At 43.3% G+C, this 19,705-nt stretch overlaps 2 protein-coding genes and 2 pseudogenes across 4 annotated transcripts; all 4 read right to left on the bottom strand.

The window, feature by feature from the left end:
- Positions 1 to 283: 283 nt before the first annotated feature.
- LOC310788178 (histone H2B pseudogene) lies at positions 284 to 661 on the bottom strand (annotated as a pseudogene). Its single transcript has one exon. The product of its transcript is annotated as a histone H2B pseudogene (transcript).
- Positions 662 to 10,943: 10,282 nt separating this feature from the next.
- On the bottom strand, positions 10,944 to 11,318 carry LOC310788175 (histone H2B 1/2; the record flags this gene model as incomplete). The annotated part of the gene is made up of 1 exon (XM_083649701.1): positions 10,944 to 11,318. The coding sequence occupies one exon, from the start codon at positions 11,316 to 11,318 to the stop codon at positions 10,944 to 10,946; it is 375 nt and encodes a 124-aa protein (XP_083505827.1).
- Positions 11,319 to 16,024: 4,706 nt separating this feature from the next.
- On the bottom strand, positions 16,025 to 16,336 carry LOC310788631 (histone H4; the record flags this gene model as incomplete). Its single annotated transcript, XM_083650156.1, has 1 exon — positions 16,025 to 16,336. One exon carries the CDS (start codon positions 16,334 to 16,336, stop codon positions 16,025 to 16,027), a length of 312 nt encoding a protein of 103 aa, XP_083506282.1.
- Positions 16,337 to 18,820: 2,484 nt separating this feature from the next.
- Positions 18,821 to 19,216, bottom strand: LOC310787286 (histone H2A pseudogene; annotated as a pseudogene). The gene has a single exon. The product of its transcript is annotated as a histone H2A pseudogene (transcript).
- Positions 19,217 to 19,705: the final 489 nt, after the last annotated feature.

The raw sequence follows: 19,705 nt of genomic DNA, 5'->3' as shown, positions 1-19,705 counted from the left end.
TGGGCATAAACTGCGCAGCCACCGTGATTGTCGTCCAATGATTGTAGCGTGAGGAGAGAGAAGGGGCGGTGCGGGGGCCGCACTTCATGAACACAAACCACATACATAGGCCACAGCAGAGCCATGTAGATAGATTACTACTATTTAGTAGATTACTAACGCTAGCTGATTTACTAGATTGCTCTGGGCCACACAATATACAAATTAAATGATTAGGCTCTTTGTAGAAGTTGTGTGTGGCCCTTAAAAGGGCCTTTGGGTGAAGTAGTTCCAGGCAGGCAGTTTACTTGGAGCTGGTGTACTTGGTGACGGCCTTGGTGCCCTCGGACACGGCGTGCTTGGCCAGCTCACCGGGAAGCAGGAGACGCACGGCGGTCTGGATCTCCCTGGAAGTGATGGTGCGACGCTTGTTGTAGTGAGCCAGGCGAGACGCCTCACCGGCGATGCGCTCAAAGATGTCGTTGACAAAGGAGTTCATGATGCCCATGGCCTTGGAGGAGATGCCGGTGTCGGGATGAACCTGCTTCAGCACCTTGTACACGTAGATGGCGTAGCTCTCCTTCCTGCTCTTTCTGCGCTTCTTGCCGCCCTTGGCGGCGGTCTTGGTCACGGCTTTCTTGGAGCCCTTCTTGGGCGCTGGCTTAGCTGGTTCAGGCATGATAATAGTTGTCGATACTTTAAAGCAACGAATGAAGTCAACAAGACAGAACGACTGTATTTATAGGCAGCTATACAAATAGCACTGTGCGGCTCCTGCGTGTTCATTGATCAGTTGGACCTTCAAAATCGTCGCCCAATCAGACAACATCATATAATTGCAGCGCCGCAGAGCCCGCAGAGCCAGCTGGCTACGCCTCTTGACACTCTTGACACGGTCTGGCTACGCCTCTTGACACGGTCTGGTATACACATCACCCTTCAAAATAAAATACTCGTTGCTTTCTATCTTCCACACAAAATAAAATACTCGTTATTTTTCTCTTGATTTAAAGAATTACAAGAACAATTATGCTTTCTATCTTCCACACTGAGCGTAGTTAGGCTCGTTTTCAACTCACCCAACACATTTTGTTTTTCATATGTATATTTTATGGATTTGGAAAATGTTTCTAAATCCTTTTTAAAGGTTGTAGACAGAGTAGAGTTTTGCTATACAGTATTTACATTTCTGTATAAAATATTTGGTCAAAATAATTACATTGTTCATTAAAAATTATTTTTTTTTACCTTCAATGAATATTCAAAATTTGACAGTTTCAAGTATAAATGGTGGTAGTGCATCAATGCTATATTTAATCCATAAATTCAAATTAGACCAAAAGCTAGTAGCTAATCCAGTGAAAAACATAAATTATCTGTTGTCTCTATCTCTGTATTACAAAAATGGCAAGAATTACAATCAATATTAAAATTATTCTCAGGAATAATCCCCTTGTTGGAGTGGATATTGCGTTATAAGAGTGGGGGGCACAGGACCCCCTGGTGCGCAAGGTCCTGGAGGTGGGGGGTCTCTGCCGGAGGTGTGGTACCCGGGCAAGGTGAGGGGCAGGGCGGGTAGTGGAGGGGGACCTGCCTGGGTCTCTGGTGCCCAGGAGAGGGGCTCCAGGCCTGGGTAGTGGATGGGTGGTGATAGGGGACTTGCCTGGGTGTCTGGTGGCTGACAGAGGGGCCCCAGGCCTGGGTAGGGGATGGGTGGTGATAGGGGACCTGCCTGGGTCTCTGGTGCCCAGGAGAGGGGCTCCAGGCCTGGGTAGTGGATGGGTGGTGATAGGGGACCTGCCTGGGTCTGTGGTACCCGGGAGAGGGGCTCTTAGCCTGGGCAGAGGCAGTGTGGAGGTAGGGGGCTGGCCTGGGTGTCTGGTACCCGAGATAGGGGCTCTTAGCCTGGGCAGAGGCAGTGTGGAGGTAAGGGGACCTGCCTGGGTCTGTGGTACCCGAGATAGGGGCTCTTAGCCTGGGCAGAGGCAGTGTGGAGGTAAGGGGACCTGCCTGGGTCTATGGTACCCGAGATAGGGGCTCTTAGCCTGGGCAGAGGCAGTGTGGAGGTAGGGGGCTGGCCTGGGTGTCTGGTACCCGAGATAGGGGCTCTTAGCCTGGGCAGAGGCAGTGTGGAGGTAAGGGGACCTGCCTGGGTCTGTGGTACCCGAGATAGGGGCTCTTAGCCTGGGCAGAGGCAGTGTGGAGGTAAGGGGACCTGCCTGGGTCTATGGTACCCGAGATAGGGGCTCTTAGCCTGGGCAGAGGCAGTGTGGAGGTAAGGGGACCTGCCTGGGTCTATGGTACCCGAGATAGGGGCTCTTAGCCTGGGCAGAGGCAGTGTGGAGGTAAGGGGACCTGCCTGGGTCTGTGGTACCCGAGATAGGGGCTCTTAGCCTGGGCAGAGGCAGTGTGGAGGTAAGGGGACCTGCCTGGGTCTGTGGTACCCGAGATAGGGGCTCTTAGCCTGGGCAGAGGCAGTGTGGAGGTAAGGGGACCTGCCTGGGTCTATGGTACCCGAGATAGGGGCTCTTAGCCTGGGCAGAACTGACACACACGAACTCTTAATGCGTTGTTGGACCGTGTCAAGAGGCGTAGCCAGACCGTGCCAAGAGGCGTAGCCAGACCGTGTCAAGAGGCGTAGCCAGCTGGCTCTGCGGGTCTGCAGTTAGATGTATCTCCAATCAGAAGATTGTTGGCGTCAAGTTAACACAGGAAATAACATTTTCGCTGTATAGTGTCTTGGATTTTCAAAATAAAACAACTCATGAGAAATACCTCCTTCCAAAATAAAAGACGAAATATATTTTTTCTTTTTTTTTTAATCATGATATTATATGCTTGTGTGCATTCATGTATTTAGTATTTAATGTTTGTATGATTCATGCCCGGTGGCCTGGCCTAGCCTGCAAAAAAAAAAAGTGTGTGTGTGTGTGTGTGTGTGTGTGTGTGTGTGTGTGTGTGTGTGTGTGTGTGTGTGTGTGTGTGTGTGTGTGTGTGTGTGTGTGTGTGTGTGTGTGTGTGTGTGTGTGTGTGTGTGTGTGTGCGTGCGTGCGTGCGTGCGTGTGTGTGCCCGCAGTCAGGCCACTCACTGAACAGCAGGCCAGGCGCCGCCTATTGGTTTACTAGTGGTTTTATTATTTTATTAGTTACCGTAGTCTGAAGTAATAATTACACCTCAGGGTTAAAGTGGGTGCATCTCATTGTAAAATTGGACTCAGAAGCTCGGAACCATAGACGATAGAAAATATGGACAGAGCCACCATGATGTCACTCATTCATTTCTGGAACTTGGATAGATTAGTATTATTTTTTTCTCAAAGTAGGGTTCGGGGTCCTGGACGGGGTTTCCAGTGTCCCCCAGCACAAAAGGGGGGTAATTTATTTTCACTATAAGGCGCCAAAATGAAGTCACTTCCTGCCTCTCCGTACCAGCGTCTAAAAAAATATGAATGGTGCCGGAGAGAGACATGACTCTTTTTGATCCGGTTTGAATTGTGTAATGGGGTACACATGTGTTTGTATGTGTTGTAGTCAAGAAAGTCAGTTGGTGGTAAAACTGTGGCACTATAAATTCCAAATCAGAAATACTATGCACAACCAGGCCTATAACGTCTCTCCCATGTTGTTGTCAAAAGTTTGAGAACCACTGTCCTAACCTTCTGAGTCCCCCGGGGTTCCTGCGAGGACATCACATTTTGCTGTTTCTATACTATAATACTTATTTCTGCTGAACTCAGACCTCACGTCCTCACTTGGGGACACCTAAGCTACAATTTTGTCATAGAAGAAGGAAAATCTACTTCCCGATACAAACGTGGCCAAGGTAATAAACCTGATCAAATTGTATGGATGAAACTTGTTGATTTATGCTTAGGACCATTTGAAGTTTGTAAAGACATGCAGGTTTGAATTTTTTTTGCATTAGTAACAAAGTACAGTGTTGCTAAAGTTGAAGCACTTGTACGAGGACAGTGGGTTAATCCTTCCGTTGTAGATGTAATGTAATGAGAAAACATTATTTGGGGAGATAAGGGAAGACACTATACTAGTTTACAAGAGTCTAAATAGTTATTGGGTGTGGTATACAATATAAATATAAACAATAAATATAAATTATAAATAATAAATACTATAAATCAGACATATTTCTACAGCAGCTGAAAAAGTGCTGTATCGGATAACAGGCTGGAGCTGGAGGATGTTTTTCTGCAGACATTTTATTTTTGCACAGCCATGATAGGCATTCAAATAAAGAGAAATACTGTATTACAAGTTGATGACTTTATTGTGTTAACAGAAAGATTGCACCAGTGACCTTATGCGAGGACGTACTTTTTAACTATTAGGGAAGTAATCCCAAATAGCAATGAGAAATCAAAAATCCACTGCAGCTAATGGGGTCGGGTCTCAGGAGGTTAAGTGACTTTGACATTTTCTTTAAAGTTTGCAATTACGCAGATTCCAGACATACTGGGCTAAATGGATGCAATACTTTAGTGCCATTGAACTTGTAAAAACATAATAAAAAACCCTGCTAAAATGATGTAGATAATATAATTGATATTGAACATTCTTGCCATGTCTGTGGACTAGAAAAAGAAACAACTAATTTCCTTCATCATTGAATGTATACCATCTAGAACTTTTTGAGACAATACCACTTTAAATGATGATTACAGGGTTCCCACACACCTTCTTCAACATCAAATTCAAAGACTTTTCTTGCTCACAGGCCAGGAACACAGCAGCAGCAAACAGGAGGTCATCTTAAAACAATCTTTGTTTTGTACAGATCAGTTCATTGATGTGTCTGAGCCGTGTGCTCCAGTGTCCTCCTGTTTGATGCTGAAAACATACCTTTGTACCAAGTAAACACATTGATGTCAGTTCAAATGAACAGTGTGAAAGGAAAAGCCAAAAATAGCATTGTTATCCTAAAGGGCATTTATTATAACAATAATTCTCATGACATTTAATCAGCAGACAGTTGTGTAGTTGTGAAGGGAAACAAATAAAACTAGTCGCTTTTGGGCGGCAAAGAAGCAAAATCGACCACAGCCACTAAGCTAAATCTATGGTGGGGGCGGGGCTACCCTGCAGCAGAGATAACATGGAGAGAGTGAAAGCTATGACCAAGTAGGCTACTATTATAATGTAGATGGGGAGATAACAGGAGAGAGTGAAATCTATGATGAAGTATAATGTACACAATACTACACAAATAATAGTAATTTTGCTGGGGACCCCCTCATCAAGCTGACGTTCCAGTAGGTATAGCTGCCGCAAATTCAAGTATGCTTCAAGGACACTTCTCATTATGTGCTGTGTTACAAGTTCAGTAAAAGCATGGTTTGGTGATGGTGATGTGAGGGAGCAGTGAGTTCCACAGCCTTCCGAAGCTGCTCAGACCAACAACACGCTGCCCTGCAAACACACACAAGAGGGTTTTATGATGGCTATTAGATTGGATTTAGTCGTTTCAGGAGAGGCTCAGTGAATGTAAGTGAAAAAAGAATATTACATTAGTTATTATACATTAGTAATCAGAAGGATAACATCACATAGAATAGCCCTTTTTTAAGAGTTATATCAGACTATCCTGGCTCAATAGTTGCATCGTTAACTACTAGAACTGTTGCACTTACCAAGCTTCCCCACAGCATCTTTGTAGAGGTGCCACACTGAAGTTTTGGTGACATGGGCTGGCAGCAGCTTCTGTCTCGGGTCTCTGTGCTCAGGGTGCCGGTGGCCAGGCAGGACAACACTGTGCTCTTCTACATAGTCTGTTATGAATGTCACAACTCTGTCCATGTCCTCAGCGCTGAGGTAGTTCTTGTTTGTCCGTGGATTAGGCTTCCTCTGGCGTGGCACAAACCCCTGCTCTCTGCAGGACTTGATAATGGCTTTCAGGAGTTTTGTGCTGATGCTGAACAAAAATGAGACAAAACAAAAAAGACACTGGTTTTAGCCTGAGCTTCATTATGTACTGTTTGGCATTATGCTAGTTGTGAGACACACACACACACACACACACACACACAGTATGATTTATAGCATTTATTATTTATATTTATAATATGATATTGTATACCACACCCAATAACTATTTAGACTCTTGTAAACTAGTATAGTGTCTTCCCTTATCTCCCCAAATAATGTTTTCTCATTACAATACATCTACAACGGAAGGATTAACACACACAGACACACACAGTCACAGACACACACACCACAGAGAGAGAGAGAGAGAGAGAGAGAGAGAGAGAGAGAGAGAGAGAGAGAGAGAGAGAGAGAGAGAGAGAGAGAGAGAGAGAGAGAGAGAGAAACTCACCCCAAGGCAAAGCAGAACGTCTCACGGCAGACGACAGTATCCTTGATCCTGTACGTTGTTCGGTTAAACCGTCGCTTCTTATTGACTTGTTTCATGCATTGAGTCATGTCTGAGTCGTTCGTACACGAGTGATATATTCCCATAACGAGCATGTCTCTTCCATGTCGCGACAAAGCCGCTGTGTCCCGTCTGCTTTTGTAGATGACTTGATCAGACAGTTTTCTGCTGCAGGACACAGGCTGTAGAGCAGAGTTCACCTTCCGTCTCTCCTGGCATTTACAATCAAACTTTCTGATCTTAGCCATTTCTTTTTCATAATCGGTGTCGCCCACTGCTACAGGATCACGTGATTTCAAACTCTTCCTGACGGGCTCAACCTCCTCGTCGGCATCATCCTCAGATTCCGAATCATCGTTCATGTAATCCAAGCTGAATGCATTCATGCATTCTTCACTGTCCATTCCGTCAGGAAGCGTGCATTTGTAGAGAAGATCTGCTGCTGCTGTTGCCTCCATCGTAGCCGTGTGTAGTGAAAGCAGTCAGGTTCAGGCTGTACTTATATTAACGCCACGCCGCCTTTGTTATGGTGAGTGATTAGTCTAGTAATCACTCTCACAACGACAGGCAGCGTGGCGTTATGAGTATAATCCAGACATGGGCAACATACGGCCCGCGGGGGCGCCCCCTGTGTGGCCCGCGATGGAATTGCAAAAAAAAAAAAAAAGAATTACAGTGCACCTGAACGAAACATGCAAGATACCGGCTGAATAAGTGTCCAAATGTTCATGTAATTCTGGCCAATACTCTTCTGTTATAGCATTTCAGTCTGGAATATGGAATATCTTTCAATAATATTTATGGCTAAAAAGGCTAAAAGTAATCTCATGTGTAAGAAATGACTGTTCTACATTGAAGTAGAAATTTAAATAATTAACTTGTTGGTTTTGGATTTATTTAGCTTCAAGAGTGCATTTTTGTTCTTGTGTGACCCTCAACACAGGCTTTGAGAATCCCGGGCCACTTACTGATACTTATGTTTAAATTAACCCACTCATATTCTGGTTTATTTCAAGAAAAACATTTCGGCTAGTGGAAATTCTAATTGGCTGGTAACTTCTAGCAGCCATATTGGCAGGTGGTGAAAAAAGTTAATTTCAAGCCCTGCAGGGAGAGCAGGTGGTGACATAGGAGTGAGTGAGAAAAGAATCAAATATTGGTGGTTAAGACAGAATAATGACAATCACAATTGTTAATTTAAAATTAGTTATTCCTCTAAACCTGTCTTCAAACGCCCCACATTTTTCGCCCTGGCGCCGTTCAGCCCTCAGCAAAACCTGGTAGCGAGGACATTTTTTTGTGGCCCTCTCTATCATCAAAGTTGCCCATCCATGGGTTATGGCATGACAATATTTGTTCGGCCCCCGGCAACAATCTGGGTTTCTCATGTGGCCCCCCATGAAAAATAGTTGCCCACCCCTGGTCTAATCATTAAAGACGTGAAGCCAATGAAACTGTAAATGCTAACGAATGTCCGCCAAATCAGGCAGAAAGAGCTACAGATAGTTTCATTCACATTGGTAATATTTTCTTATTAACATCACAGCCTTTGACGTCATACACCATTATAATTTAAAATAGCCCGTTGCCCGTTCTTTACACAACGGAACACGAATGTCTGATAACAGGGAACGCATACAGAGTGAAAAAGGTGACACAAAACCACTCAAAATTCATTAACTTAAGTGCCCTATTTTGGGATTAAAAAAAGTGACTGTCACCTAAAAGTGACTAGTTAGTCCCTGTGATAAAGAAACCAACAATAAAAGCCTAATATAATGCAGTGATTTACACAGTGCTGCACTTTTTCAGCATGCTTAAAGTGACACGATTCTCCTTTTTTAGATGTTTTTCTGAGATGCGCTTCACTCCGCCTTTTCCGTTTGTAAATATACTTTATTGAATTATTCAGTTGTCGGCAGGTCATGTTTGAGGCTTCAGTAGTTTACTTTACTCACAAGATGTCGCTGGTATATCAGGTGTATGAGATCTACAGAGGTGCTTAAAGGTCCCAATTCGTGCAGCTGTAACCTCTTAAAAACGTGTGTCTCTGGTCCATAAAACATGATTCTGGATTAATCTGTCGAAAATATAGCAACCCCGTTTGTTGTGACGGAGTTCTCACTTCCTCATCTCGTCGCTTCCCAAGAATGGCCTGTTTCTATAATATATTCAGAACTAACAGTTCCCATTGGCCGCTGAGGGAGAGCCCGCCCAGGCTCCCAGCGGCCAATCAGATTAGCGTCTGTGGACCAGCACGCTAGGTTGCGAGTTATCGTTAACTTAACGGTACTACGCTAAAGAGGACATCTCAAAATGCCTAGACTTACCGAATGCACCTCTGCAGTTGCTGGATCACGTACAGTTGGCGTCGCTCCAGCTAGAAGTGTTAATTTTGTGGCTATAGACTAAATGGTGCAGGTAGCTTGTGTGAGAGAGACCCGCGCAGTATGCAGGAGGAAGCTAGTGACGTCCCAATTCCCCTCTGGGCAAACGAAGCGTTTGGGGGTGTGGCTTGGAGGAGACTGCAGGGGGACGCTGGATAGGGACAAATCCAACTGTGGCAGTTCTGAGCGTGTGACCACTCATTACAGGGAGGGCTGACAGCAGTATATATGCATTTACAAGTAAAAACAGCTTTTGCACGGAATGGGACCTTTAAAGGAGGACTTACCCCCTAGATATGTATCAGAACAGTGATTTGAAAATACCTATGGAAAAAACCAAGAAATGACATATACTCTTGTCTATACTAGACTCTTTGGCTGTGTTCAAGTCAAGATTTTTTTTCGGAAATCGACGCCATTACAGTTTGCCTACTGCCTCAAAAATAATTTATTTGAGAGGGGCAATATCTTTATAAATATCAACAACTAGCCAACGCTGGTGGCCTGTTTGGAAACAGCTTTGCTCAAAATGGTTTTAAGTTATATCAATTTGGTAATTCAGTGGCGAACTAGAAATTTAATTATTTTTCTGCATGTATCTCTATGGAAACTACTCAAACTACGTTACGAGAGCAAAGTGACGTGGGCTCGTTACAGCAGCACACCGCACAATACGACAAACCCCCCGTTCTGGGGTAACACAATGCGAGATTTCTCTACGTCATTCCCTCGTCCAAGTTGCCATATAGTCCCTTTTTCATTTTAGTTTGGGGGCTTTTCGTGATTCTTGTTAAAAGTTGTGCAAAAGTTCTCCTCTCAGCGCAGTGCAGGCTGCGCCTCCTCCCTCCTGCTAGACCCCGGCTGGCGAAACAGCCTCCTGCATGGGGCGTTCTGTAACCTCACGGAGCAACAAACAAACACAGACAGAAATAGCTGGTGTGCGATTTTTCTGCTCAATACAGTCTGAGATTGGGTACAGGATTGAGGGAATCCCGCATCTGTTTGCGAAGGTGCGACTGGACAGGACGCTTTTCACAGACGGGCACAGGGCTACTCAGGGCACAGCTGCAGATCTCTCCTCCTCCGCGCATTCAGTCTGTTCAAAATCAATACCGATATAATCTCAGTAGGAGGAATGCAGGGAAATATATGATAGCCGATGTGTTTAGAGAAGCTTTGTCACGTTGTCACGTCGTAGTATAGCGTTATATTTTACATGTGCGCTGCGATAAGATTTGTTTGCGGAAGGATGAAAGTGAGGCTCTCACTTTGATGCTGGGCTCTCGGAGGCGGAGCTGATTGCTGCAAACACACAATAAACCCCTCCCTCCCTCCGGGCAGTCAGTGCAGCAGCTCTGTGTCCCCAGCGAAAAGGGGCACAGAAGACCACCAGTCGTCCTTGAGAGGATTCCAGCATTCGTTGTCTCTCAACCTAATTATATGGAATTCTGGACAAAATCATATCTAGGCTATAAAAAATAAGATTTACATGAGACCAAATCTCATCATAGGGCCCCTTAGTATGAAAAAGGTTGGGAATGATTTACTTGCTATGTCCTTCCTTTTATGATTATAGTGGCGTTTATTGATAGTATTGTGTTACATAGGAGTTGGTAGGAAAATAACAGGCGATTGTAATAAATTAACAGGTCAAGTGACATCATGGGAATAGGCTTGGAGTTGTGAGGAGCCGAAAGGGTACAGGGGGAGTAGGGGAGTAACTATCTTGAAATCCCATAGTCTTTGGGGACAACCTGACGTCAGGTTGTACCAAATATCCCATTCATTTGAGAAAAGAAAAAAAAGCAGAGTTCGACCCTTAGAGGGCGCTTATGCCAGGTATGCTGCTGAAAAATGATACAAATGGTAAAATGGCAACAGTTTGGTGTCAAATGTGGAAATTCTGACCAGAATTCTTTACACGTCACCCCCAAAGTCATATTGGTTAAAAGCTGAAAAAAAGTGTTTTGGAGGTAAGTTCTCCTTTAAGGTTTGTGTGCGTATGTGGGGGGTACACCAACTAATTTACAGCAACATATCTCACAACAGCTGGATTGCCTTCTAGACTACCTCAGTTTTATTATAACCAGTAACAAATTTTTCTCCCCAGTGCGGGTATAGGAGCTCTTTGTGGAAGTAGTGTGTGGCCCTTAAAAGGGCCTTTGTGTTGGTGGTGAAGCTCTAGCAGTTTACTTGGAACTGGTGTACTTGGTGACGGCCTTGGTGCCCTCGGACACGGCGTGCTTGGCCAGCTCACCGGGAAGCAGGAGACGCACGGCGGTCTGGATCTCCCTGGAAGTGATAGTGGAGCGCTTGTTGTAGTGAGCCAGGCGAGACGCCTCACCGGCGATGCGCTCAAAGATGTCGTTGACAAAGGAGTTCATGATGCCCATGGCCTTGGAGGAGATGCCGGTGTCAGGATGGACCTGCTTCAGCACCTTGTACACGTAGATGGCGTAGCTCTCCTTCCTAGTCTTTCTGCGCTTCTTGCCGCCCTTGGCAGCGGTCTTGGTCACGGCTTTCTTGGAGCCCTTTTTGGGCGCTGGCTTAGCTGGTTCAGGCATGGTGACTTCTCAGGACTTCACAGCAGAGAATGAAGGCCGCTTAACAGAGACACTCAATTTATAGGCAGCTCATGCAAATAGCGCTATGTGGCTCCCCGCCTGCGATAGGTTGAGTTTCGTCGCGTGACTGTGGTGTGCTGCATTGCGCAGCTCCCTGTAGGTCTGCTCTGATTGGTTGAAATCCAGATGGCGCTTGGACCTTCATTAACAATTTTGATCTTTGAATAGAATAGAATAGAATAGATTAGAATAGAATAGAATTTCACAAGCTAGATTGCTTTGCATTTCATAACAATGAATGTATAATGTGTATAATAATGTCTTCCCTCTGCTGATGCATGGCCATGTCAGGGTTCATACACATTACAAAACCAAGAGTTTCAAGCACTTTTTCAAGCTTTTTTTTTTTCATTTTCAAGGACTTCACGCAAATCAAATAATTGATTTTCAAATATAAATGTGGCCCAAAAGGGGCATCAAATGTGTATTATATTACATATACATAATTATATTAGCTACATTGTAATGTGTTAATTATAGCCTACTATCAATCTTGGGAATGGGACGGGAACATATTTGTCTAAAGATTGCTTTGACTTTGAACAGAAGCTCATACCTCAGTAAGCGCCTTTTGTCTTCTTAACTCATTCACTGCCAATATCTGACTGGCATTTTTGGCACAGGCCAAGTATTTCCATAATGTTTGGTCATCTTTCAAGACCCACAGTAAATTCTGTACTAGGACTACAGTGATGTCCAATACCTCGAAATGAAGATCTAAGTCTCTACTTTCACCCCCAAAAAGAAAGTTAGCTTTTAGCATGTTCTGTACTCTACTTATAACCCTTTTTATACACCCCATGTTCACCAAAAAAGCCTGTCTGGGAAGAGAAAAGGGAGAAAAAAGCATTTTTGTAAAAGGGCACAATCTCAGGCATAACTCACTCTCAATTCTTTTATTTTGAACTGTATTGACATCAGACATGTAAATATTATTCGTTAGGACACAAATGACAATATATATATATATATATATATATATATATACACACATGAAGTGCTTTTTTTTTACATTCAACAATTAGTTTACTCGGTGTGAGTGTGCAGACAGACAGACAGACAGACAGACAGACAGACACACCGACAGACAGACAGACAGACAGACAGACACACACACACACACACACACACACACACACACACACACACACACACACACACACACACGATCCCCCTTTTAGATTTCTAACCCAACATAGGATAAGCAATAACCACGCCCTGTGGCGCTGGGATTGGCCAGGAGCAACACTGGAGGGCGAGCAGCCCAGCGATTTCATGAACCAACTGAAGAGCTCTTGAGAAGGACAGCGGGCTGCTGTGAGTGCCTTCTGCCCGCTGCTGCCTAGCTGTTCCTGTGTTTATTTTGATTTGTTCTGGTACACCGTCCTCGTCCATGTCTCCCTGTCATATCTATGATCGTTCCCGTTTTCCCCTCGGCTATTCAACACGTCCTCACCGCCCTCGCAAACTGATCGATCATTTCCTCATTCCTCCGATGATCAAACACATCTCTTGATTACTTTCTCCCGTTTTCTCCTGGCTGGCACAGAGGAAGGCGACTCCAGCTCGGCGTTTCAATTGCGTTTCTCCTGTCTGCACAAGGAAGCGTTACCCGTTCTCTGCTTTCCCTCTGCTCAATTTCAAAACAACAGCTGCGGTATGTGTTTGATCGCGTGCTGTCGGCTACCCTTTGAAGGCAGGGACCTGTGTCTGTGTGACAGGCTGGGCAAGTGTTTGCTGCAGGCGCTGCACCAATAAAAACAAAAACACGTCAAACACGTCCTTGGCGGGGAAGGCCATTGCTGATAACACGTCAAAGACGTCATTGGCGGTGAATGAGTTAATACCAACTTTGGTCAAAATATAAGCCGTGACGTCACTGACAGACAGACAGCATTATGTGGTTTATGTGCAATTCAAGGACTTTTAAGCACCTTGTTTAAAAACGGGCCCATTTTCAAGGTGTTCCAGGACTTGAATTTGTTTCTCAAAATCCAAGCACCCTGCAATAACCCTGCCACGTTTAAACAGTAGTAGGCTACTAATCTGAAACTCCCATTGTACCTGAAACATTCTATCCGACACATAGCTAGACGATATTATGGGGGAATTGGAACAATCTCACATTCACTGCATTGGCATTATATCTGAATCATGGATTGTATATTGAATGGATGAAGCCAGCGTGACGTCACCCATTGGGTTTTGATAGCAGAAAATGAGGCTTGAATCTCCCGCTTCCTGCTCATCGTTGATTGGTTGAATGGATTAACTTTACACGGAAGTACGGGGAGAGAGGGCTGTTAAAAACTAGTAGAAGAAGAAGAAGGAGGAGGGGGCGGCTGCCCCTAGCGGCTGCCGGGGGAGTTTCCGAATTTGTCTCACAGGCTTGAACGACTGCCATCTTGTTGTTCGCTTCTGTTTGCTAGCTTGCTCGCTGGCTGGCTGGTTGCAGTGGTGAAATGGTCCAGGACAACAAATATAATAACTTTTAGTCCGAAGGTATGGGCGAGTAGGAGTCCAGCCAGCCGACCACCGTCTTGTCCGGGGCCTGGCCAAGAGACCATGGTGTGGTGTGATCCTGGTGCATTGTGCCTGAGTAGCTGGTGTGAGTCTCCAGCCTGCTAGCTGCTGCTAAGCCTCCACAAGGTAAACTGCTATTATACTTATCTCTGGGCAAACTCTAAAATTGATAACTGAGGTGGATTTGGTCGCGCACTTGGTGCTCTGCTATGTTGGACTCGTTGGACTGTTTGAGTGATGCTCATGTTTGTAAGCTAACGCTAGCTCGATTAGCATCGTGTGCTAACGTGTGAGCACCGTTATAGCCTACTTTAACTGAAATTTGGTGGCGTTATGTTATAGTAATTAAATATAACACGGTGTCGTTTGTTTCTTCAAGGGATGGCCGTCGGAGTACCATGGTGGAGCAGGAACAGCACAACAGAACAGAGGCACATTGTCCCTTGGTCAAATTATTTGTGAAAATGAATGCTACGTTTTGATTCCCATGTGCATATTACTGTGAGAATATTGCTGATCATCAGTTGTTCAACCTAAGATATTGCAATAACATAAGCTAAATGCTGACAGATTTGAGACTTTTGATAGATTTACTTTGAGCCATTTGGTATGTATCTGCCAGTGTGTTTTTGTCAATAAACATTGCCAACAAAGAACCTTGTTGTGTAGGCTATGTGCTAAGTAAATCATGTACCCGAATGTACCCCAAATCTCATAGAACGAGCCCATTATAGTTGTCTGGTCAGAGCAGGCAGGTTGTTAATAAGATGTGATATAAAGATATTTGATGTCGAGTGAACCAGCTTCAACCAAATGACCAGGAAGAAGAATGAAGATGGAGAACCAACCGACTGCTTCAAATCAACAAATGATTTATATTTATTGAAATATGGTTATCTGTAACAATTCGACATAAACAAAGGCTACACCATGCAACATATATTTTGATATCATTCAAACTTAAAGAATGGTTAATTTTCCACCATGGTAGGCTGTACTGCTGTGAAATGGTTACCTATATTTGTATCAAGTGTTGCTTGGTAGATTATCTATATATGCCTAATTTACCAGTAGACATATTCGTGCAAGACCTTAGGCTATGTTGAGTTATATCGATCTGATAAAGTATGTTTTAAAATAAGGATAACAAATTACTGAGCTTGGCGGATGCCTCAAGACAAGTAGGCTATGTATCATTTTTAAATGTCCAATACCATACAGAAAAGCAAATTGAACAAACGACCAACAGCATTCAAGTCTGCAAAAACTTGTGATGTTATGTCCCGTTAACATATAACCTTATGACGCTTACTGTATAACATGGACAGACCATTTAACGTTAGGCTACTTTACATACCGTTAGATAACGTTAAATGGTCCGCCATGTTATGAGCGTCACGTTACATGTATGCCATCTATACAGTTACGTGTGTCTACTAACATTATTAAAATATCATAAAGTAGCGCTATTTTCTGATAATTTGCTAAAGTATGACTTGCTATCTGCTAGCCATACTAGCCTTGTTTTGCTAGGTTTTCTTATTCGTGTACTTTCCGCAGACTAGATGCCTTTGCGGCACATTGCTGCCTCTAACGGGCGGAGGTATTACTGTTTCCCAATATCCGAAGTATATCGCCTATTTTCCTCGAAATGGGGCTATAATTAAAAAAACTGGAGCCTTGAGAGCATGAAAAATAATTGAAATTGTTTTTTCAGACCATAAACTCATTTGTAAAGTGTTTATTTAAGACAGAGACCGAGAGAGAAGTTGGCTCGTTTCACATAGAGTTGAATGGACGTTCAGGGATGATGTTACACAAGCTGCGCCCCCCACTGGCCATTTGAGAGTATGGCAACTTCCGCATTGGCCTCAAAAAGAGACTGGTGGCCTTGCCGACTGATCTGAATACAGCGCCGGGGATGCTTTGTCACTAGTTTGCATGCATGGGCTTAAGTAGTACGAGTTGATTTGGAAAGTGTGCAAGGAAGACAATCACTTTCTTCAATACAGGCGTGTGTTCACGTTATCAGTGATCGTTAGCACAACAGGAATGTACTCTTTGTAAAATGTGTGTGGCTCTTAAAAGAGCCTTTGTGTTGTTTTGTTGGTCGGTAAATGAAGTTAACCTCCGAAGCCGTACAGAGTGCGGCCCTGCCTCTTCAGAGCATACACCACATCCATGGCGGTGACGGTCTTCCTCTTGGCGTGCTCGGTGTAGGTGACGGCATCACGGATAACGTTCTCCAGGAAGACCTTCAACACACCGCGGGTCTCCTCGTAGATCAGACCGGAGATGCGCTTCACTCCGCCGCGGCGAGCCAGACGGCGGATAGCGGGCTTGGTGATTCCCTGGATGTTGTCACGGAGAACTTTACGGTGACGCTTGGCGCCTCCTTTCCCGAGTCCCTTTCCTCCTTTCCCGCGGCCACTCATTTTCAATGTGTTTTCTTTGGAAGCAAAGACAAACTGATACGAAATGCTGGACAGCTTCTGCTCATAAACCTTCTTTGCGGACCTGAATGAGAAAGAGAAGAGCGCGCTTTGCTGGGCGGTGCCAAACTCCTTCAAACAGTCCTCCCCCACATTTTTTTTCAAAGGAACTTCAGATGTGGCAAGTTAGCAGAGACTAACAAGTGCATTTCCGGTTATGCGACAGTGTCTTCAAAAAAGTTCTCACCAATAAATATGAACGTTTGTTATCGTGTCTAAGTGTCATCTAACCATTTAACTTAATATTTAAGTTAGAAAATGTAACAAGCAATAGTTTTTTAATAGTTTAATAGTTTTTTCAATAGAAAAACCCCAGGTGCTTTAGTCCCAAGCTTCAATGCTCCTGGCCAATCCCGGCGCCACAGGGCGTGGTTATTGCTTATCCTATGTGGGGTTAGAAATCACGTGGCTCCCAGGGGTTCCCAGCAAAAAGGAAAATACTTTATTTTCTAATCTAATTTCTAATTATTTTTTAATAATATCTCAATTAATAACACAATTACAGAATATTTTGTCATGAGTTTCATACACTTTCTGTAATACTGGCCGAATGGAGTGATAAGACGCTGATAACGCCGATCGTTAATTCAGATAAGCATGCATCTTTGGAAATGAACAATTTAATTAATTCATGACATTGTAGGTAACCCGGCGTTATAAAAAGTGGACTTGAGAGCCCGTTACGGTCTTGCTTTAACTTCTGATCGCCACCTTGACGCCACGTCATTCAAATTTAAAATGCCTGTGCTTTAACGTTGAATGGAATATAGGAAGAAACATTGTGGGATGGGTAACACTTTACAATAACGTACACAAATAATGTAGTAGTTACTAGTAAACTAAACATTAACTAATAGTTAGTTAATGAGTAGTTAATGTATTATTCGTCATTAGGCAATCACTAGTTAATCATAGTTAATGAGTAGGTAGTCATTAGTTAATGATTAGTATCTAAGTTCATGAGTAGAGTAGTTAATTGTTTGTTAATGATTAATAAATGTCAGTTTGTGAATATAATAGTTAATCATTAGGTAAGGTCACATTGTGAGTATAGTAGTTAATCATTAGTTCATGATTAGTTGTTAGCCCCTTAATAGAGTAATTGCTCATTAGTTAATGGTTAGTCAATGGTCAGTTTGTGAGTATATAGTTAAATGTTAGTTACTCATTACTTAATTAGTACCTGTCCATTAGTTACTATTTTTGTGTACCCTATTGTAAAGTTGTGCATCATACTCAGTAGTTTATGAATACTGAATCATTACTTAATTATTATCTGTCTATTAGTTGTATTTTTGTGTACCCTATTGTAAAGTGGTGCATCATACTCAGTAGTTTATGAATACTTAATTATTATCTGTCTATTAGTTAGTCTTTTTGTGTACCCTATTGTAAAGTGGTGCATCATACTCGGTAATTTATGAGTACTGAATCATCACCTGTCCATTTGTTACTCTTTTGTGTACCCTAATATAAAGTGAAATATATCCTTATCAAATAAGGATGAGAATTGAACCCTCAGCCCCAAGATTGTTAAATTGTAAGTCTAGTTCTCTACCATCTGAGCTAACCAGCCTGTTATGTGGTAGAGCCATGCTATGGATCTGTAGAGCCAGAGACCAAGTATTATAGTTTTGAAGGTATATTCCACCCAAATACTAGGGAGGTAGTAGAGAGAAGAGAGTAGGTAGTATTTGGGTGGAATATATCTTCAAAACTATAAGTACTTGAACAGAAAGTAGTATGTGGATAGAACATAATAATTGTACACTTTACAATAGGGTACACAAAAAGACTAACTAATAGACAGGTAATAATTAAGTAATGATTCAGTATTCATAAACTGAATATGATGCACCACTTTACAATAGGGTACACAAAAAGAGTAACTAATGGACAGGTCATAATTAAGTAATAACAATTAACTATACTCACAAACTGACCATTGACTAACCATTAACTAATGAGTAATTACTCTAAGGAACTAACAACTAATCATGAACTTATGATTAACTAAATTAAAAAAAAAGGACCTTAACTAATGATTAACGAATGATCAACTAATATATTCACGAACTGACATTTATTAATCATTAATGAACAATTAACTACTCTACTCATGGAACTGACCAACTAATCAGTAGCCTAACTAATGATTAACTACTATATTCACAGCTGACATTTAGTAATCATTAACTACTCTACTAATCATCAACTATGATTAAGTAGGGATTGACTAATGACAAATAATTCATTAGCTACTCATTAAATATTAAGTTAACCTAATTATTAGTTTACTAGTTACTACATTATTTGTGTACGTTATTGTAAAGTGTTACCCAATCAAAGGCTAGTCAACAATTATTAAGGAGAGCTCTTTATAATTGTGGTTGGCTCTTAAAAGAGCCTTTGGGTTGATGTGGGACAAGCGGGAGCAGGTTACTTCTTGGCGGCCTTCTCGGTCTTCTTGGGCAGCAGCACCGCCTGGATGTTGGGCAGCACGCCGCCCTGAGCGATGGTGACTCCGCCCAGCAGCTTGTTGAGCTCCTCGTCGTTGCGGACGGCCAGCTGCAGGTGACGGGGGATGATGCGGCTCTTCTTGTTGTCGCGGGCAGCGTTTCCAGCCAACTCCAGGATCTCAGCGGTCAGATACTCGAGAACAGCCGCCAGATAGACGGGGGCTCCAGCACCGACACGGTGGGCATAGTTTCCTTTACGCAGCAGCCTGTGGACACGACCGACCGGGAACTGGAGACCTGCACGAGATGAGCGAGTCTTTGCCTTCGCACGAGCCTTTCCGCCGGTCTTTCCTCGGCCAGACATTTTTTACGTTTTTTTAGGATCAGGAAGAACAAAAGAATGAATGAACTGCTACCGCCGGGAGGCCAGTTTATATACCTCTCGAGCTGCTTATTCATTGGTCAGTTGGAGCTTCCAAGTCGTCGCCCAATCAAAACACTGACGGTCTATGGTGTCAAGTTAACACAGTTAACAGATCACTTCCGCATTCAGTATCTTGTATTTTCAAATTAAAACAAAAGCACTGATTAGTTTTTCTGCCATCCACATGACTCTAAAGTTTAGAGTCTAAACGATACATTATGCTAAGAGTACAGGAAACCATTGACGTGATAACAAAATCAACAGAGAAAGTCAGATTATGCTAAATTGTTTTGAAATGCAACCAACTAAAGAGCAGCCAGCTTCATGGCTTTTGCTATTGAGTTTAGGGGGATGGCCATGTCTGCTTCACCGACTTTGTCTTAATGTCTCAATCGTGGTGGGATAGAACACACACTTCTCTCCATAAAC

The sequence above is a fragment of the Poromitra crassiceps genome (assembly GCF_964638095.1).
Source record: "Poromitra crassiceps genome assembly, chromosome: 13".
In the NCBI taxonomy this organism is placed as follows: Eukaryota; Metazoa; Chordata; class Actinopteri; order Beryciformes; family Melamphaidae; genus Poromitra; species Poromitra crassiceps.
The sequence above is the reverse complement of the archived record's forward strand: the minus strand, read 5'-3'. Positions and strand labels throughout refer to the sequence as shown.